The sequence below is a fragment of the Lissotriton vulgaris genome, chromosome 5, assembly GCF_964263255.1.
Source record: "Lissotriton vulgaris chromosome 5, aLisVul1.2, whole genome shotgun sequence".
NCBI lineage: Eukaryota > Metazoa > Chordata > Amphibia > Caudata > Salamandridae > Lissotriton > Lissotriton vulgaris.
Genome location: NC_141693.1, coordinates 206,547,359 through 206,569,926, shown reverse-complemented (window position 1 = coordinate 206,569,926; position 22,568 = coordinate 206,547,359). Strand labels below are relative to the sequence as shown.

General features: G+C 43.1%; 1 protein-coding gene across 1 annotated transcript in view; it reads left to right on the top strand.

The window, feature by feature from the left end:
• FBXW5 (F-box and WD repeat domain containing 5) overlaps window positions 1-17,274 on the top strand; it is a 126,513-nt gene extending 109,239 nt beyond the window's left edge. Inside the window, exon 3 of the mRNA XM_086921178.1 lies at window positions 15,482-17,274. Coding sequence (XP_086777304.1) covers window positions 15,482-15,728 — 247 coding nt within the window. The 3' untranslated portion in view covers window positions 15,729-17,274. The remainder of the gene's footprint in view (window positions 1-15,481) is intronic.
• The last annotated feature ends 5,294 nt before the right edge of the window (window positions 17,275-22,568 follow it).

The following is a 22,568-nucleotide window of genomic DNA, read 5'->3' as shown; positions in this document are numbered from 1 at the left end:
ACAATGCAATGTTTAACCACATTTTCTGCACATTTCGGAATTCCTTCATTCTGCCATAGAGGGGCCAAAAGCTTACATATGCCCTTTGCACTAATATGAGCTGGACCATGAGCCATCGTCTCGACCGGTAACACATAAGCGTCCGGTAATAACCATCGCTGATGTTCCGACAATTCTGTCCAACAGCCCATCTGATCTAACATTCCCGTACTTTCTTTCCACGTACTCAATTCCTTTTCAGTAGCCTCTCCCTGAATCGTTTTCACACTCTCAATCGTGTCTTCACACATTCCAATTTCCCTAACCCAATTTGCAGGGCCTGCCACATACATTCGGCTAGCGGTGTTTCTAGCTGTTGCTTTCGCTACCTCATCTGCAAATGCATTTCCACGACCCACATCATCTGTAACTTTCTTATGTGCACTACACTTTATGATCGCTATTTGGATAGATATGGTAAGTGACTCGAGAAGATCAGTCACTAACTGGCCATGCTGAATCGTTGTCCCATGGGAGGTGAAAAATCCTCTCTCCCTACACAACTTGCCAAAGCTATGTGCAACGCCAAAGGCGTACTGGCTATGCGTGTACACATTCACTCTCTTTATCTTTGACAACACGCACGCTCTAGTCAAGGCTATTAATTCAGCTGCTTGGGCTAAATTATGTTCAATACGTACCGTCTCAATAATAGTGCATAAAGTAGTGACAGCATAGGCAGAAGTGGTTTCTCCATTCGGAAGCTTAAAACAAGAACCGTCCACCCGAAGGATCCCATCCGGGTCCTTGAGCGGAGTGTCCTTCAAATCAATCCTACCCTTCGTTTCTTCTTCTGTTCAGAGAAAGCAATCATGTTTCTCCTGATCATCTTTCTCATCTGGGAGTGGCAACAAGGTAGCTGGATTTAACGTGTTACATCTTTTCATATGTACATGATTCGCTAGAAGTGTCAGCTCGTAACCAGACAAACGAGCACTCGTGAGATGCTGCATCTTAGTTCTGTTCAGCAAGGTGTCCACTGCATGTGGAACCATAACAATGAGTGTGTTATCCAATACTAATCCAGCAGACTGTCTAATAGAGATTGCTGCAGCTGCTGTAGCTCTGAGACAACTGGGCAAAGCTTTAGCTACTGGGTCTAATGTAGCAGAGAAATAGGCACATGGCCTTTGCTTATCCCCGAATTGCTGTGTCAGAACTGACAATGCGCAACCTTCTCTCTCGTAAACGTACAGTGTAAAGGACTTGCTATAATCTGGGGTACCCAACATCGGAGCAGAACACAGAGCAGTACGTAAGTCAACAAAACTTTTCTGACATTCATCCGTCCAAGGGAGCGGATGGGGCGTGTCTTTCAACGTTAGTGCTACCAATGGTTTCGCCAAAAGGGAAAAATTGGGAATCCATTGTCCACAGTAGGAAGTGATACCTAAAAAGGCACGCACTTCTCTCTGTGTAGTAGGTACAGACATCTGTGAAATAGCATGAATGCGTTCTGGGGTCAATCGCCTTCCCTCCTTCGACAAGAGATGACCTAAATAGGTCACTTCTTGGCGGGCATATTGCAGCTTAGAGGGAGACACCTTATGATTTAAAGCAGACAAATGATGCAACAAAGCAACAGTCGCACTCTTTCACACATCTTCCGTGTCGGCAGCCACCAGTAAGTCATCCACATACTGAATAAGCATAGCACCTGGAGGCAAAGAAAAAGCGTCAAGCTGGGATTTAAGAGCTTTACTGTAAATAGAAGGACTTTCACAATAGCCTTGAGGAGCTCTCTTAAAGCGGAATCTTCGGCCACCTAAAGAGAAACCAAAAATGTCCCTACTTTGCTCAGCTATAGGAATGCTAAAGAAAGCATGCCGAAGCAGGGATCATCGTTAACAAAGCTGTAATGTCCGGAACAACAGGGAACTGCGGTACCACTATTTTATTGACCTCCCTCAGGTCAATAACAAATCGATAGACAGGAGGCTGTGAGGGATCCGTTCTTTTAAGGATCGGAAGAAAAGGACTGTTGCAAACATTGCCTCTCGTTTCTTCAACCACACCTTTCTGAATAAAGTCATCAGCAATAGCCAACAGTGCTCTTTCTCCATCACTTGAAATACGATATTGGGGAATACGTGGCATCCTAACATTCTCTCTAACTGTAACAACATACGGCGGGATCGCAATACGACCCACGTCATTCGGACCCGTGGCCCAAAGACTTTCCGGGAGAGAAAGCAACTCAGGTGGAAACTGATCTCGAGACAAGCACATGGAAGACATCAATTTCTTTCCCAATGTAAGATGTACACCAGAAGGAGAACAATACAATGTTGCTTGCTATCTTTTTAACAAATCCAAACCCAGCAAATTCTCCCCACAACCAGTTGTCAAGATAAGGGAAGCTTCAAAATCATAAGGACCAATCGAGACAGGCAAGGGGCAAGAAACCGGATTACAGACTGGGGCGCCAGAATATCCCACAGATGTGTTCATAAAGCCAGACAAAGGTGCCCCAGGGAGTTTAGAATGCATGACAGAACTTCTCATTGCACCAGTATCCAAAAGAAACGGTTCTAAAACTCCCATAGTATTGACAGTAACATATGGCCCATTTTGATCTACTGGAATCGACACAACTCCCTCACTTTGTCCATGGCTGTCCTATTCAATCTGAAAATCATTGACTCTATTTTCAACATGATAATCATCATTGTAATATTGTGTGAACGGAACTGCCTGTTGATCAAAGTAATTCGAAGTAGATGAAGAAAAAGACCGTTGCTCCTGAGAGGACGCACCCCGTCCTCTACCTCTAGATCCTGCCTGAAGATTACCACGACCTCGAGGAGCAGACATCCCATTATTACGCTGCAATAGAACCGGACAACTATTCTTGAAATGTCCTTCTTCCCTACAATATTCACATTGATTAGGACCAATCGGAGGTCTTGGCGCATAATACTTGGGCTTTTGCAACAATTTCTGAAACTGTGGAGGCTGTTGAAACTGGGAAGACTGCTGATTCTGATTCGAACGAGGCGGATACGCCTGCTGCAAAAGAACCTTTGTTTTAAAATCTCTATTTTTTTCTTCTCTTGTTTCTCCTTTTCCTCCTTATCTCTATTCTCATAATACTGTGCAGTAGCCAATATTTTAGCAGGAGAAGAAACAGCCCATGCACTTTCAGAACTCTTATATTTATTCGATAAATCGGGAAGCAAATTATATACAAACTTGTCCACAAATAATCGCTGACCACCCTCTACACTCAAATCCTGGCCACTGTGGTCTATAAACGCTTCTTCAAAACGAGTGAAGAAATCCGAGACACTTTCATCTTTCTTTTGCTTGCACGCGGCCAGCTTATCCCAATTTACTCGCACTGCAGGCATCTTTGTCTTCATCAATTCAATTATTCTACCTGGTAGGGCCGTAATCAAATCCTCCGGCTTCGCACCGCCTACCTGATTCACATCTGCGGCTCTAATAGCAGCCCAATCACCACCTAATTCAGCCAAGGGATTTTCCTTACGAATCCGCGCCCGTATACCTTGCGGAACCCCATATCCAAATAGCATATCAATGTCGGCCAAATTCATAATGCAGGCATCGACTGTTTGGGACAATTCTTTATAATATCCAGCAGGATTCTTACTGGGGTCCAGAAGAGTGTTCTTAAGCGCTAAAACTTCAGACCTCTTCCAGGGTTCCTGGACCCATATACGCTGGAAATGAGCAGCGACAGGAGGTGGACCATTCACCGCTTCTCTCCATACAGGAGGAACCTCACGCATCGGATAATTCTTACTACCTTGTTTATTGGCGAGATTAACCTCGGAAACAGACAAGTTCAAGAACATAGTGCGGAATGCAATGAGTTTATTCACTGCCTCTTCAACCCCGTTTCCTACAATAATGCCTTTATTAAAGTCCGCCTGCAACTTCAGCCATTCCAAAGGAACTGTATCTGGCTCCATATCGTCCCAACCTTTAATAAGAGTTTGACACATAACATTAAAAACATATCTCTGCGTATGTTCTGACCACTGATAGAAGTTACTCATAATATCTGCGGTACTATATTCTTGTCCCTGCTCAAACCATCTACGAGCGAGAGAACCCAAAACTGCTTTCTCGGCCGCAAGAGGAAGCTGACAACGAGATTGTCGTCTAGAAAAAGCTGGAGACAGATTAAAAGACCCAATGAGAGGAGAAAAGAAACTTGAAACAGCATCCGCTATCCTCCTCTGCGAAGTAGGAGAATCCTTCAAAAGAATAGGAGGCATGACAGATGTAGAAGGCAGCGGAGACTGAAACATAGCAGACTGAAGAGTAGGAGCAGTAGAAGACGGAGGCTGAATCACCGACTGCGAGGATGGAGCAGAAGCAGGCAAAGAAGGATTAATAGGCTGAGCCTGTTGATGAACAATTGGCAACTGAGCAACCACTTGCTGAGCAACAGGAGGGGGTAACGGAGGTGCGGTAGCATTTTGCACATAGGGCGGAGGGGAATTCAATAAACAAGCCATTAGGGCATCATCTTCTAGTTCCTTATTTTTATCTGAAGAGGAAGTAGGCAACATCGGATAGCATCTATCTATCGCCATACGATGTTGTCTCTCTGACACCTCCTTCGCACCATCTTCTTCATTATCTTTAAGCTGCTGGGCAGCCTGTAAAATCGACATGTCTTGTGCTTTCTTATCCTTTTTCGCTTGTTTAATTTCTTTCTGTTTGGCTTCTTTACGCCAAAGGCGAACGGAGTCAAACATAGCCCGCCGGGCTTTTCTTTTAAACAAAATCGTTTCTAAATTATCTAATATAGTAGGATCAAAGCTACCATTCTGAGGCCATCTTAAAACTCCACTATTTTTCGTATATCGGACCCATGTCTCGTTAAAGGTAATGGGACCAATACCATGTTTCAAATAGAGCTCATAAGTGGGAGTTCCAACTGGAGGGATCGGGCACGATTCCTCTAACTAGGAATCCCTCGTACAACCGTAACAACAAAATCTCTTAAACTTACTCAGCCCAGGCATCGTTACTTCTCTAGACTGATCGCAAACAACAAGGGGTATAGGACAGTGAAACAGTACAATCGTACTCGCCCCTTGGCTTCAGCTATTGCAATACCTGAATGTACCAAAAACAAAACAAAACAAAGGTCTGTGGGAGCGACCCACCAAATACTTAACTAAGGATCGTTCTACACCAGCGAAGGTCCGTCTATAGTCTCGCTCTACCAAACGTCATCAGAAGGGTCCAAGGCAGGGCGACAGTCAGGGCAGCAGTCGTCAGCAGCCGTCGGAGAGGAGTAGCCGCGCTGTCAAAGACCTTCGGTCCACTTCCGACATACAGGGGTCGATCAGGTGGTGCGCCTCCTCCGGAATTTTCTTGCGGGCTCCTCACGACCCTCAGGCTCAACCGCTACCGCTGAAGTCGCCCCACGTTGGGCGCCAGTTGGAGAACCGCAGCCTTAAGGCCCGGTGGCGCAGGGTACACCTAAATCCCCGGAGTTCACCTGCCTTATCAAATACAGATGTTTTCACAGAACAAGGGAAACCCAAAAGGAATAACACTAGGGTCCTTGGGCAGTAGTATATTTTACAGAACAGAGGACCCTAGTAATTAGGGATCAACGGAATGATAGACATATACTAGATAGTATATATGACTTCTGTCCAGCCGGACACAATTTTTATTTTTCAATTTTTCAGGTTAAGAGTGTAAATATAATATTTATACAAAAGTGGGCACAGCCTGTGACCCACAAGGGACAAAACAAAACATGTGACAAAACAATTATGTAAAAGCGCACAAAAGCGGTCTGTACTATTAATCTGTTTTACAGACTAGAATTAGATCGTAGCAACCCATTGTTTTACACAATACATGAATTCAGGCAAACATATGGTGCAATAAGGTCGACGGCGTTTCGATGCAATTACTAAATACATGCATCATCATCAGGACAAAAACTGGTGTGTCAAGTTTGTCTTGAGAGTTTTTTCAATTTCATTACCCCTATGGCAATTTACATAATGTTGAATTAACGTTTAAAGGAAAATGGAAAAAATGGGAGAAAAACATAAACAAAGAAATAATCATTAGAGCTTGACTAGGCATAAGTACATTTTGCAGTCTACATGATCTACCAGCAAAGTTCTCAGTGCTGTGGCGAAGTGGTAAAAACTATAAACTGATCAGATAGACTGTGTGAGTTCTGGCACATGCTTGTGACCATTCAGTGAGGAAATAGTGACAAATTCCAGTTTGTTACAGTATGGCTTCATGAGAACGGAGAGTGGAAGGAATGTGTGAGTTTCGACGCATTTGATTTGACGCATGCAAAGAGAGGAACATGTGAAATTCGGCGCATTTGGTTTTACACATGCTTGTGATCTGGCATAGTGGGCAAGTGGCGATTCGCAGTGATTGTCAACATTTCATGAAAAAACGGCACAGTGAAAGGGCTCGTGATTGACCTCCAGCGCAATGTGATATATTTAAAACCGATGAAAAACAAGTTATTCTTAAGTTTTACCTCATGTATGCATAATAGCAATCTTGGGGGTACACGGACTGTCATAAGCGATTATTATCTGTGGAGAACCAAAAGCTATCTGTCAAATTATACCCGCGTGTGAGAGATAATTGCTAAGTGCCCAGACAGCGGTACTGTATACTCACATCGCCTTCGCCGGTAATTTTATACGGGGAACTAAAAGGAAGGAAATACGGAAGTCAGCCGAGGGAATTGCGGACAAATTGGAGTTGCTAAAAACCTTGCGGAACTTACTTAGAATGATTGAGCAGTGCTCGTCTTCTCGGCGATTCGATAGTCCATAATGGGGTTTCTGGGGAGGCAGTGGGAAAGCATTGGTTAGGGCGTGAAGGGACCATCCCAGCTACAAGTTCGTGGAGAGCGCGAGCAGTACTTACAATTCGGGTCTGCTTGATTGCAGGACTGGTGGGTTCTGGCGGGGATCGCTTCCTGGCAGCTAGAGGAACCTAGTAGTTATAATAAACAACACCGGACTCTTGGTTTTAGTCCTCCTTTTATTATAACTACTAGGTTCCTCTAGCCGAGAAGACGAGCACTGCTCAATCATTCTAAGTAAGTTCCGCGAGGTTTTTAGCAACTCCAATTTGTCCGCAATTCCCTCGGCTGACTTCCGTATTTCCTTCCTTTTAGTTCCCCGTATAAAATTACCGGCGAAGGCGATGTGAGTATACAGTACCGCTGTCTGGGCACTTAGCAATTATCTCTCACACGCGGGTATAATTTGACAGATAGCTTTTGGTTCTCCACAGATAGTAATCGCTTATGACAGTCCGTGTACCCCCAAGATTGCTATTATGCATACATGAGGTAAAACTTAAGAATAACTTGTTTTTCATCGGTTTTAAATATATCACATTGCGCTGGAGGTCAATCACGAGCCCTTTCACTGTGCCGTTTTTTCATGAAATGTTGACAATCACTGCGAATCGCCATTTGCCCATTATGCCAGATCACAAGCATGTGTAAAACCAAATGCGCCGAATTTCACATGTTCCTCTCTTTGCATGCGTCAAATCAAATGCGTCGAAACTCACACATTCCTTCCACTGTCCGTTCTCATGAAGCCATACTGTAACAAACTGGAATTCGTCACTATTTCCTCACTGAATGGTCACAAGCATGTGCCAGAACTCACACAGTCTATATCTGATCAGTTTATAGTTTTTACCACTTCGCCACAGCACTGAGAACTTTGCTGGTAGATCATGTAGACTGCAAAATGTACTTATGCCTAGTCAAGCTCTAATGATTATTTCTTTGTTTATGTTTTTCTCCCATTTTTTCCATTTTCCTTTAAATGTTAATTCAACATTATGTAAATTGCCATAGGGGTAATGAAATTGAAAAAACTCTCAAGACAAACTTGACACACCAGTTTTTGTCCTGATGATGATGCATGTATTTAGTAATTGCATCGAAACGCCGTCGACCTTATTGCACCATATGTTTGCCTGAATTCACGTATTGTGTAAAACAATGGGTTGCTACGATCTAATTCTAGTCTGTAAAACAGATTAATAGTACAGACCGCTTTTGTGCGCTTTTACATAATTGTTTTGTCACATGTTTTGTCTTGTCCCTTGTGGGTCACAGGCTGTGCCCACTTTTGTATAAATGTTATATTTACACTCTTAACCTGAAAAATTGAAAAGTAAAAATTGTGTCCGGCTGGACAGAAGTCATATATACTATCTAGTATATGTCTATCATTCCGTTGATCCCTAATTACTAGGGTCCTCTGTTCTGTAAAATATTATCAAATACAGAGACACAGACTATTCGTCTGGCGCAGAAGATGGTATTTATTAGCTGCAGCTAGTACAGTGGTCTTAGAAGTCGTCAGTGCAACGAGGTTCAAAAGAGACTGCCACTTAACTCCGTGGTGCACAGGTTTATATATGATACGACATAATGCAAAAAGGCAATTTCACAAGAGCATGAGCTATAGGCAAACGTTAGAAACAATATTTTAAGACTAAGGCAACTCAAACTCCCGTTTGTCACTCGACCTCTTCGGTTAATTACAAATGAATCCACATTATTCAGTTTACGAGCAGAGAAAAACACAGCTGTGTATCGTAGAAGGACAGTCGTGAAACAGGAGAATACAGGAGACATGTAGCGAAGGACAGTAGATAAGATAACCTAAAGGAAACAATGGTGTGAACCAACATGTAGTCCGGACGGGGATTAATCAGCTCAGACAGGAATTAGTGTACTCGGCCAGACCCTGACACTCACTAGTAAACATTAGCAGAGAAGCCACCTGACATGCAAAGGCAGAAACGACAAAAACATCGCATTCGCCAAGCTGCCTGAGTGAGGGCAACACAAAATGGCGGCGATCACAAAATGGAGGCTGAGTACGAACTAATTCATAATTTTCAGAACCTCAGTCCCCACCCGCACCTGGACGGATTGGCCCTGGACCGAGTCTCTACATTCGAATATTTGGGGGTCACCCTTAGTGATAGAATGGATTGGACCTCACACACGGCCAGGGCCAATCTGAAATTGTCTCAATCTTCAGGTGGTACTTTAAAAGTTTTTAACGAAACCTCCCAGAAATTGGTGGGTCCGCTGGTTGAAATCTACAAAGCGCAGGCGCGAAGGGGTGCGATCTACGGAGCGGATCTGTGGAGGCATTATAGTGCTCTTTCGCTATCCCTCACTGAGAATAGCTTCATTAGACGCATTTTGAGACTCCCCCGGAGTACCCCTTTATCCCCCTAAGGTTTGATTTAGGTGTAGTGCCCATACAGGAAATCGTCTCGAATCGTCCACTACTATATTGGAGACGACTCTGGTCCACTCTGGAATTACAGAGCTACAGAGAGGACCTGGGTGATCTTTTGTCCAGAGGTAGTGTAGAGAAGATCCCCTGGTTGAACTATATCAAGCACCTCACCTTAGCACTTGGGATGGGGGAATTGTTGTCGTCCCCTGAGGTGGCCTGCCCCCGGATATCTAAAAAATCTTTGAGTTTGGCTCTAAACCAATATCACCTTGCTAGTGTTTTAACAAACTCTTCTATGGGCAGGTTGACTAATAACTTTCTTGATTTTAAGGCACTTCCCAAATTTGAGAAATTCCTGGATGATATCCAGCCTCCCCTGGCAAATAAACTTTACATCCAGTTTAGGCATGGTTCACTGCCCCTCAGGGTCTTACGCACAATTGGTCTAAGGCCACACAGCTAGCGAGCACTTGCGACGGGTGCACGGTTGCAAAGGAGACAGATCAGCACGTTCTGCTTTTTGCCCCTCGTACCATCGAGTGGTTAATCCAATATTGCAAGTCCAGGGGTCTTAGGGACTTCAGGGAGATGTACAAAATCTTAAAAGTTGATACCACGGCCCTGGCAGTGTTTGCAACATCAAGATTTCTTTTGTCCATGTGGTATTCTAGGTGCGCAATTCTAAAAGGAAAAACGAAATCACTGTCCACTACCTATGGGTCTTCTTCCTGATCGTGGTGGGGATATCTTTTTTTTTACTAAAATATTGTGTGGGGTCGCCAGATCTATTTTACTGCATACTGTGACATGGATGTTTGCCCTACACATACTTTTTCTTTTCTTTCTGAAGATTTTATGACCTAGTACTCATTAACATTCTAAATATTTTTAACTTGTCTGTGAATTTGTAATATGTCTTTTTATGGTTTTTAACCGATAATAAAAGCTTTTGACTGACTGACTGGTTTTTAGATTGTATCCAAAGGAGATTTCTTTGCACTTTTCTGGAAACGTTAAATTCGGATTTCCCAGCTCGAATGATTTAGGTATACGGTCTATGAAAGATACTAACATTGAAGAACTGTAATTACAGGTAAGTGACTTTTGTAGGGCAGGTTAACAAAAACATTTGACAATTTTAAAAGATTGTTGTAAATCAGATATGCTCTGCAGTTTTGACACACATTGAAGTACTTGTAAGAATGTCGTTATTTCACTACTGGGGTGAAAAATAAATGATTGTGTTAGTCTTTTATTTGTATGGACCATTCTGGAATCTCTTGTAGCATAAATCCATACTAATATAATAAAGAGAGAGCCCAAACCTTTGAGGCGGGTAATCTCAGGAACCACAGCACCAATCACAACACCCAATACAGCGTTGGAAAGGGCAGTTGCAGCAGGACATAGGCTATGCAGACGCCCACCATATACATTTAAAAGGTAAAAGAACCGTGCAAGCAAAGTAGTCCCTTGTGGGCGTGTCTGCGTTGTGCTGTGGGCGTGTGCTGGGGCGTGACAAACGCTGGGGGCGTGTGGTACATTCCGCCCTTCATGCCATGTCTCATATTGTGTGCTGTGGGCGTGTGCTGGGGGCGTGGGCGGGGCGCGGGATTACGAGAAAAAAAAAGCGAGCGTTGTGCCCAATATTTCATTGTTTTTTCTTCCCAGGTTCTGTACATTCCAGCTCCGGGTGTCCACCCTGCTCCCTTTAAATACCCCTGCACCCCACAATCATAACCCACCCTTACTCCTTATAATACCCCAACACCCTTAAACACTAACCCATCTTAACCCTATAAATATACCCTGTACCCCAAAACCCAAACCTATCCCTAAACCCTAAAAATACCCCTGTACCCCAAAACCCAAACTTAGCCCTGAACCCTAATACCCCTGTACCTCAAAACCCAAACCTTCCTCCTGAACCCTATAAATACCCCTGTACCCCAAAACCCAAACCTAGGCCTGAACCCTAAAAATACCCCTGTACCCCAAAACCCAAACCTAACCCTAAAATACCCCTCTACCCCAAAACCCAAACCTAGCCCTGAACCCTTAAAATACCCCTGTACCCCAAAACCCAAACCTACTCTGAACCCTAAAAATACCCATGTACCCCCAAACCTAGCCCAGAACCATAAAAATAACCCTGTACCCCAAAACCCAAACCTACCCCTGAACCCTAAAAATACCCCTGTACCCCAAAACCCAAACCTTGCCCTGAAGCCTTAAAATACCCCTGTACCCCAAAACCCAAACCTACCCCTGAACCCTAAAAATACCCCTATACCCCAAAACCCAAACCTAGCCCTGAACCCTAAAAATACCCCTGTACCCCAAAACCCATACCTATCCCTAAACCCTAAACCTACCCCTGTACACCATAACCCAAAACTATATCTGAACCCTTAAAATACCCAAACACCCCAAAACATATACCTCAGTACCCCAAAACATATACCCCTATACCCATACTTACCTTATCGAAACATTTTTAAAAAACATGCTTTTACCATTCATGCATTTACAACGAATTTCATTGTAAATGTATGCGTGGTAAAAGCATATAAAATGTAATGCCATGCGTTATAATGGCATTGCAGAGTTATGATACTTTCATAATGAAAGTATACGGAGTGATGGTATGTGGAAAGAAAGTTGCGGCATAATGGGTGTTTACCCTCCCCCGGTAAGTACATTGGTGGCACGGCAGCCCACATCTCCAGCAACATACTCATATTTTTTCACCACCGATTTGAAAAACGCACAGGTCTCTCTCATTGATGGCCCGCACCGACATAAACTTTTAGACACACCTCCCGCCACAAGTTCTAGAATTGCGAACTTTAGAGCTGGGGAGCTACGTTCGAATCTCGGCATCAGTTCAACATCCTGTGATTCCAGGCAAACCGCTTTGTCTCCCCGTGCCTACCACAAATGAATGTGTTCTTCTGTAATGTAAATTGTGCTCATGTCATGTTGTCGAGTTTGCGCTATATAATATTTCAAGGAAAAATACAGTAGGGAAACTCGAGTTCACACACTACTGAATGCGCACTCTTAAGTGCATCAGCAGTGCACTGTGAATCGGAGCGCTTCACAGGCCTGTCACAGATAAGAAATGCTTTCAAAACGAAATCCTACAAAACAATATACTACTGGCGGCAGCAATTCATACCCGGACAACGTCGGGACGGGCTGCTAGTATCTTCTAGTTTTACTATTGCAAATTACTTGCTTCATTGTTTTATATAAATATGGTGCGCATTGGTCTCCCAGTGGCTCCTTAAGCTAGTTCATTTTGCTATCTGTGCAACTTTGAAAGAGTATCTTATTCTTGCAATTAAAGTTCCGAGTCTAACCTCTAATATAATGCATCCATCTTCAAGCCAGTTATGACTTATTAAATAAACCTTTCCTCTGTAAAAAGAGAAAACAACTAGCATATTCATACTCTAACACCAAGATTAGATTGATGTTGTTGTGTTTATTTAGTGCCCAACTCAGTCAGTAATTTAATCTGCCTGCCATACTTCAAGTATTGTGGCTGAGTCAAACACTGCTTTGTTAGTTTTGGAGAGTATAGCACACCCACTGTAGTTACATTGAATGTTACAGTTGTAGTATTGCTTGTTTGTGTCCCCAAATATCCCTCTTTGGACACATCATATTGTCTTTCCAAATGCTGACTTTGGGCAGCCCCTGCTGCTGATGTTAAAGGGCGGTGAAGCAGTCGAGTAGGGGCAGGTGTAAGTGCAGTGATGGCAATCATTGCCAGAGCACCGGCCCAACAATACCTCCTCCCCTGCAGCATCCCTTATTACAAGTGCACAATGGAGAACCTAATGAATCGGGTTAACATCACATCATCACTGCTGCCAGCATATCTGTCAATGTAAAATTACCGTGGGGGATGGAAGGCAAGATAGTTTTCTGCTGCAGATGTCTGCCTCTGCAGGCCATGGTTTTTATTATGAAAAACAGATTTAGAACTTATTCACAAATGTGAGAGGGAGATTTCGTATTTTTGTAACCGTCTCTCCCATCGTCCCCAAATTTACTGCAATCCTAAATTCTCAGTGTTGCAGAAAATCCACATCCATAGGTTTATATTTCAGAAATACTGGTTTTCCTTTATTCTTCAAATTAACGCATGTTTTCTATGTAAAAATTGTGTTTCTTTAAAAAAACACTGGAGAATGTGAGTATTCTAAACTTACTCCTAAATGAAGCAGGCTTTAAGTGGTACAGGAAGTGTGGTACTGTTCAGAAAATGCAGATATATGTGTTAGTCATTGCAAATATATATGACAAATCACAAAATCTCAATGTGCGTGCCTCCTCATTTATGTTGCCTACATTCCTGATGATGGGCTTTGGCAGCTAACGAATCCACTCCCTCGGTGTCAATACAAAGTGGAAACTGTTTATTCTGTTAGTGGCAGAGCATCTGCATGCCACTTATGTTTCGGACTTATTCGTGGAAAAAATAGTGAATTGAGGTTGTTATTTTAGCAGCATTTATATTGAATGTTCTTATACTCTGCATGCTGAGGTCGATGTTTTCCAGTCACTGAGAATTTCCCCCTGTATCATTCGATGATTTTAAGTGGGTATGGCCACTAAAGAAGGGCACCAAGCTTATATACATCATCCTTGACCCAAGCTTCTAGACGCAATCCAACCACAATAGCGGGGATATTTTTTTGTTTTGTTGTTGAAAATCTTTTTATTTTATTAGGTATATCAATGCATAGCATAACATCACACATACAGATCAGTGTGGTCTCCCCCTACTCTTCTCTAATTAGGCAGCCTCTGTTCCGTCTATAAGTTGTATATGCCTCATTTTTGACCGGTTAGGAATCCCAACGCCCTTTAAGATCAATCAAGTCCTGTCTTTCCCACCTCCCCAGCAGCCTTTTCTTATACCTTATGTTTACAGCTCTCTGTACTTCACCCAATTCCATCAGACTTTGTCCCATTTGCCGAGACATCCCTGAGCTTGATACATGACTTATTCTGCTGCACAACACCAGTCCAGGTCGTGCGCCCAGTCCCTCACTGTAGGTGGCTGTGACCTCCCCCACATTCTGGCAATGTTCTTCTTGGCCACAATATCAGCTAGCATTAGCCACAATTCAATGTACCGTGACCATTTCATGTCCCCGTTACATTTAACAGGTGCCATTTAGCCTCCATCGCGACTGTCTGCCCCGCCACTTTGGAGATCACCTTTGTAATCGCCCTCCAGAATCTCTGCAGCACAGGACAACTCCATAGTGTGTGGAAAAAAGTACCCTCCTCCCCACAGCCTCTTGCACATGTATTGAGTCGCATTTGCCCATTCTAAAAAGTCTCAATCTGGTTGTGCATGATCTGTGTATTATTCTAATTTCTATCAGCCTAAAGCGGGCCCTGATAGCTAATTCTGTTGGACTCTGTATGACTTCCAACCAGTCATCTTCCTCTAGGATCCCAACATCCCCCTCCCACTTGCCCCTCAGGGCCACTAGTGGGTCTGAGTTATTAGTCATAATTTTTTTTTATTTATTAGGGAGGTTGCCTTTTCTGCTATTGGGTCCGCTAGGAGTCTGCCTTCCAGCAGTGTATATTGATATATGTGCTCTCCCAATTTTATATGTGCTTTAGGGCGTGTTTCAGTTGGATGTATCACAATTTCGCGGTGTCTGACATTTGGTATTCTGCCTGCAGTCTCTGGAAATCTACCATTTCTTGACCCTTCCAAATTTCTCCCAGAGATTCAATGCCCAGGAGTGCCCATGTGCGAAATCCCTTTAGCTCTTACACCTTCCTCAGAAGGTCACTGTCCTACAGGGGGGAAGCAAAGCTGTTTCTTCTCTGCAGTGGAACAGAGGGCCAGTCATGCAGAAATTCATCAGGGGATTGCTTGTTTGCTGCTCGCCAGCTTGAATACCTGTCCAGGGGACCCTCTCGGGGTACACCCCTCCCACTCTGAGACCTGTAATCTGAAACCTAAATGGTGGACTTTGTTCACCACCATCTGCTTATACTATAAATATTTGATATTGTTTGTGGTGAATTATGATGTAAAAAATGTTTATCCAAATAGAACAGGTACGCTTTTGTGGAGCCCCTGGTCTTTATCAAGTGACCCTAATGTTTCTTACCTCTTATCTGTATAATTACTGCAGTGGCGCTGAGGACCGTCATGGTTACATCTGGGACCGTCATTACAACATCTGCTTGGCAAAACTGCAGCATGAGGATGTGGTGAACTCTGTTGTCTTCAGCCCCACGGACCAGGAGCTGCTACTGACTGCAAGTGATGATGCCACCATCAAAGTATGGCGCTCCCCACGAATGAACCGGCTGTTGCAAGCCAAGAAACCCAAGCCGCGAAAGCTGTTGTTCTCGTGGCTTATGAATCCTAGAAGCTAAAGCCAGACAGCCTGTTGTGAACCTGCTTTTCTTTTAAATGTTCTTATTGTCTTTCTTTCCTATAAGCAGGAGATTGATTGGTCAGAGCAGCTGAATGGCAAGCTCAGTTGTTAAAAGTATACATCTGTTAACTGTAAATAGTAAATACTGCTACAACACTCACTTGATATAATTACATAATAGTTTTCAGTTTGCTGCTAATAGACTTGTCACATGCTTATATTTCACGGAGTCTCCCTTGCTGAGGAATATTAGCAAGTAAAGAAAGAGTGTCTCTTTTGGAGGTTCTGTTTTAAACCGGTCTTCAGGTAGGGCTCTTCCAGAAGTTGTAACGAAAGTTTAATTAAGAGGTACTTATGAAAATATTTTCTTTTCGAAGTTGTCATACGCTTTTTTGAAGCATGGTTCTGTTTCTTGAAGCTTTACATTTGGTTTGTTGCCTTGGTTGCATTCCAGTAAGAAACTTTGTTTAAAGCATATATGTTTGAAAGAAACTTTGAAGAAGAGCGAGCCAGCAATGTTTGACCTACTGCATTAAGGATAAGGGTTACTAACCAGAATTGTCCCTAAAAAGGCCCGTGCACTGTGGAATATATAAAATAGTACTTTATGATGAGCGTTATGGGTCCTTTGGTGCGATATAAAGGTACTTCAATGAAGGATGAGTTACTGCAAATTAAATTTATCGCCGTAAAAACAACAGTAGAACCTAGGGCCTAATTATGACTATGGCATCGGACCGTCGTAGCCACGAGTGCGGTGCGGACACCGCCACACTGGTGGTCCAACCACCTTATTTCCAAGGCACCAGCAAAGGACCATTGGCTTACAAATGTGGGATGGGTGATACAAATGAATATAACAACCATCATAAATAACCAGAAAAGTTCCTGACACAAAGCAAGTGTCACAGCAATATGCAGTGTTATGATCTGTGAAACACCTGTGGAATAGATAATGTAAATGTAGGGTAACTAAATTGAATTAGGTTAAAATATTCTGGTTATGGCTGAATTTATTCATATACCTTAAAACCCCTAAGATTACCGAAGCTCCCTCCACATAAGAGCAGTTTAACTGCTGGCATTGATCATCTCCCCTAGTACTTTAGTACATGGGGAGCACAGAATAAAAGTGTTAAAGGCTACTGTTTTTACTTCTCTGTGTTTAGTTCTTTACAAGCTTAATGCTGATCTGCTCACTTCCAGTTGCCTTATATTGCAGTATGTGTTTGGGCAGTAATGGGTATCGCGTGTCAGAATGATGCCTCTTCACAACTTAGAGATTGACAGCACTAATATACAAGTTGACCAAGGACACTGGAACTTTTATGAGGAACCATTACACGAAACAGAACTGCCTCTTATTCCTACTGTATATAGAAAACTTGCATGCTCATCCTTAAACATTTCTGCCTTGGGTAATGTTGTCTTTTCATTTTTTTAAGGCTTACATTTATTGCAGCTTTATTGTACCGTTCTGAAATCTGAATGGCAAACCTGGAAGGATCACAACATTTCTATAATAAAAGACTAAATGGACCGTACATGGTGCATACTTAAATGCATCATATTTTTGCTCTTATCTTCCTCTCTGCCCTAACCAGTTAGAAAAAAGTGTGATGCCACAGGTCCTGTGAGGATTAGACTTATAAAAGGTAACATTTCCTAATTTGTGAAATTTCAATGTTCTGTTGGAAAAGAGTCCTAGTGGATGGTCAGGTCTTCACCTCAGTAGATCCATATTTGGTCAAATCAGGCAGACATCAACCATACCTGAGCTATTACCCTCATTTGAAGTTTGTTCCCTTGCCCAATTGATGTTTGACACCAGTCCCCACCACAATGAATGCAAAACAGAACTTTACAAACCTACTTCATCAATAGGTTGGTTGTACTCACTAAGGCTTTAGCTATGTCCATTCAGCCTTCACTTCAACATATCTGCCTTTGTCTGAATGTATTGTTGCAGGCTAAAGGCTTCACCTCTAAAACATATAGCAGCCCGATCTGAAAAGCTCCAAGCAGATTTATGTGGCATTGAAGTGTGTATGTCACATGCCCAGTACCATTGTTTTTACGTCTGTTTAGATACATTGAACGGTGTATGTTGCATGCCAGGTACTATAGTGTTTACGTCTCTGTTTAGAATGCCATTTTCTTAATTTGCTTGTGGGTTGTAAATTTGTTGCATTTTACTTTTTATCTTGTTTCGTCTGAAAATGTGAGTACAATGAAGTCTACAAGATGGGGTTTTGATCATCCAGTATTTAGACATCCAGAAGGATGCAGGGTAAAAACATATATGTATAATACTTCAGCAGCAAAAGTCTCCTTCAGGATCGCTGGGACCTATGGAGAGTGGCGTGCACACTGGCGGAGTACCGGATGTGTGTATGTATATATATGTATATATATTTATATGTGTGTGTGTGTATGTATATATGTGTGTATATATATATATATCATTTGTTCCGCTTTCCTGATCCGCTCTGGAATCTCGCCAGCCAGCAAGAAGCACACGGACACAGACCAGTTAGGTGCTGAAGTTTATTGCAGAAAAAGTCAAAGACGTTTCGGCTCAACGGAGACTTGTTCACATATATATACTAGCAGCCCGTCCCGACCTTGTCCGGGAGCAATCAGGCTTCCCCGACCCCCGCCTGCCCCGACATTGGCCATCAGCCTGGGCCCCCGTCCACCCCGTCCCCCGGCTGCCCTGACATTGTCCTCCGGAGGCTTACCTCACACAATTATGCCAGAGGCCCAGTGTTGCACTGGTGGCCAGCAGCAGCACCTGAGGCACTGGGGAGCTTTCTGGGTAAGTGGGGCTCTGGCGCTCTGTTTGCAGGGAGGCGAGGATGAGCAGAGGTTGCAGGGATAAGAGTAGGAGTTCACAGAGTATGGAGTGGCCGGCGGGAGTCAGGAGCTTGAGCACAATTATGCCAGAGGGTCCCCCGCCTGTCCCGACCCCCGCCTGCCCTGACATTGTCCCCCGGAGCCTTTTTGTTGTAACTCTCCGTCCCCCGCGTGCCCGTACTCCCGCCTGCCCCAACATTGTCCCCCGGAGCCTTACCTCAGCTGCCGCTCCTCAGTTCAGTGCTCCTTGCGGCTCCACCGGTCTGCTGCTGCTCACCGCCTGTGTGCTGCTCGTCAGTGCTCCTCCCCCACGCCATGTCCGCCGCTACTCCTCAGTTCAGTGCTCCTCGCCGCTCCGCCGGTCTGCTGCTGCTCACCGCCTGTGTGCCGCTCGTCAGTGCTCGTCCCCCACGCCATGTCCGCCGCTCCTCCTCGCGTTCCTCGCGCTCCTGGACGACGTCAGCACGCAGGTCGCGGCCTTTGCTACTTCGAGGGGACTACTTTTTTTTAAATGTACATTTTTTAAATAGAACGTATTTTTTCAATTTATATAGCCTATGTCCATCTGCACACCCTGAGGATTCCAACGATGTATCGGGTGTGTGGATTGGCGCTGTGGTTCCCGAGTTTACCCACCTCAAAGCCCCAAAGTTCTTCCTTTATAATAGTAGTATAGATATATATATATCCCAGTGTCTTCAGGAGGTTTCCAATTTCATGTTTGCATTGAAATGTGACACTACTACAGAAACTGTCTTTGTTGTGCTACATTTGGTGCGCTTAAAATGCTATTATTTTAATTTCTTCCTGATTGATAGTTATTTATTGCTTTGAGATGCTGACCTTTTCTCTCACAGACTGTAGGGCACCTAAACCTACCCAGGCTATAGTAGAGGAATGGATCAGGACTACAGAAAAAAGTCTCTTTTAGGCATTTAGCACTTCTAGATCACTCAACTTTTGCAAGCTGCCAACAGATGTAACTTTTATTATTGGTAATAAGCCAAAGACATATCAACTCTTTTAAAGTGATCTTTTGATTTGTTTATTTTTCAAGAACTGCTTCCTCCATTTGTAATGCTTCTACTAGGGTGTCCAATGTTTCTATGTTACCAGGGACCGATCTTTAAGTATTTCTGTGTACATTGAAGAGAGACGCCACAACTGCAACTCCCAGGGTTCATAGATTTTTTTAAATAAAAGGATCGAACCAACAATGGGATGTCCTCCTAGTGTGGCGTAGTCTGGTCATAGTGGTTGACAGTGGATCAGAACAATTTCAGAACATAGGCAACATGCTTCCTTCAAAGTAGTGGCCTGGGGTGTATGACTCAGTTTTTCTGAGTCCAGAGTTGGTTGATATTCCACCACTGTCATAGTTATACTTAGTTTAAATTCACTCCTTCCCTTGAGACACAGGTTTTACAGGGTAAGCAAGAGGATATGTTGTTTACCTTGTTTTCAGACTCTATCTCCTTCCAGACTGGTTAGGAATTGCTTGTGCCATGTCACAGGAACAGATGTAGCTTCTCTAAAAGGAATGTTGCAACTAAAAAAGAGATTTCCCCTTTGTCCTTCCATATTGAGTTCAAACATTGAGTTGTTTGCTAGCAATTGAATGTGTACCTTCCGTAGTTTTTGGCTGTCCCCCTATCTAAGTAGGATATTACCCAAACCTTTTTAATTGTTAGTCCCTCCATCACGTTCTCCAAGACTGCATTGTCAAAACCTGGGAGAAATTTGAAAACGACTTCTAAGGCCAGTCAGGATAGATCCAGAGAAGACAGAGGGGTAGTCACTCTACTTGTGTGACTAAATGTTCTCAAAATTACTAGAACATCAAGCCAATTTTATAACTTTACTACCTGAATACATTGATACTGGTGAAATCTTCCATTATCAGCACAGTAGCTCAAAACCTAGAAACCATGCAGAGACTGTATGACATCTTTGTCTCCAGGATATGTATTTTCGTTGCAGTCAAGTACAAGCAACCACAGTTATTATATTTTGCTTCTGGAGATCATCACTGCTAGTACAAATGAATACCATTTGGTCTGAATTATGCTGGGTGTCGCTAAGAAAATGTCATGAGAGGTAGCCAATCTTACAGCCTGATTCATCAAGCCGAAATCGGCTCGCACAGGGTCAGATTCTGAGAATCTGGCCCTTTGCGAGCGATATTTTTGCATTTGGGATTCATCATCCCAAATGCAAAAATCGGTAATAGCAATTTCGCTATTTTGCGAGGAATTACATTTAAGGAATCTCTATTTGAGATTCCTTAAATGCAATTCATCATCCATTTAAAAATTGCGAATTCGCAATTTCGGCACGCTATTTACCGCGAGGACAAACCTCGTGGTAAATGGCGAAAACTTAGAAAAATGCTTTTAAAAGCATTTTTCTGAGTTGCATGTTGCACACACACATGTCCTTTGGACATGTGTGTGCGCAACACCTGTTTAAATTTGCATTTAAGGGGTGCTACAGGGTGTCCTTTGGACACCCCTGCACCCTTTAAATCGCTATCTTATTTGCGATTAGCTAATTGCTAATCGCAAATAAGAAATACTCCCCATTCATTCCTATGGGCCTTTTGGCCCATAGGAATGAATGGAGAGTTATTCCTTATTTGCGATTAGCAATTTGCTAATCGCAAATAAGGAATGTGTAGGAATCGCAATTTATTTTGCGATTCCTACATGAATCCCGTTTTGAGAGTCTGTAATAGCGATCCTTATGAATCGCTAATATAGACTCGCAAAACGGGTCTATGATGAATCAGGCTGTTAGTCCTTAAGGAGATCACTAGTCCCCTTATTTAGATGATTGCCTGCTTAAGGTCAGGTCTCCTACTTCTTGTTTAGAAAACCTGCTTGTAGTCTGTTGTGTTGTGGAATTTTAGATCAAATGTCTCACTTGATTCTGTTGCAGTTTACAGGAGCCATGATAGTATTGCAAATTTGCCTCCAGAATAAATAGAAACTGTGAAACAGGCAGTGAATAATCTGAAGCTTGAGAGTTTAAAGGACTTCTCTAGTCCCATGGAGTTCAACTGGCCTGGTTTCATACGCAAGTTCTGAAACACTGTTCTAAAATAGAAAATCACAGCTAGGTCCCAGACTTACTTCTTTAATTTGTGGATTCTAGCATTGAGCCTTCAGCGTTCTGCAGCCACTGATTACACTCCTCTCCATACATCATAGGACATCACTATCGGGACCATCAGATACATGACCTCCAGGCGCTCCCAGTCAAAGCTACACATTAACCACCTGGAGCAAAACCCCATTTCCTCTCTTCTAGGGGAAAACTAGCCAAGTCTGTATAGATGACTACTGTCCCTGTAGAAACTTCGATCTTGGACTGAACTCTGACCAGAACAATCTGATATGGACCCATCTTCAGAGCGAGATAAAAAACTATTGTATCTAAATGGACAGGGGGAGCTTGATCTCCGCAATCTAGCAGTGCAGATTTTAACTGATCTCAACATAATTCGTCTATTAGTATCCCATCTTTGTGGGTAGAGAAATGTTGAAGCTAGCATCCTTAGCAGTCTACATCATGTGCCACATGAAGGGAGCACTTGGAAAAAATACGTTTGACAGTTTTCCAAAGAAGAGATGTTTCCTCTACAGTGAACTATGTTCTTTCTGTGCCCTTGGATTTCATTCTGTCTGGGTTTGGGGCGAAAATCCTCGAGTCCTGCATCTTCCTTGAAAATTCCTTTTTGTGTTTCCATTTTTCTGAGTTTTTCAAACTCTTCAAAAGTGAATTGATCTTCCAATTCTGGTTTAATTTTAATAGCCTCCATTGTGGCATCACCATATGTGGATCACAAAACCTTTACTGCTTTTGAAAAATAACTTTTTCGCTTCTTCACATTCCAGATGGGTTAGTTCAGCAGGGTCAGAGGTGCTGATTCCTCTCTTCTTCTTCCTACTATTGTTGAACTAGAAGGCTTGTTTCCTTTGAA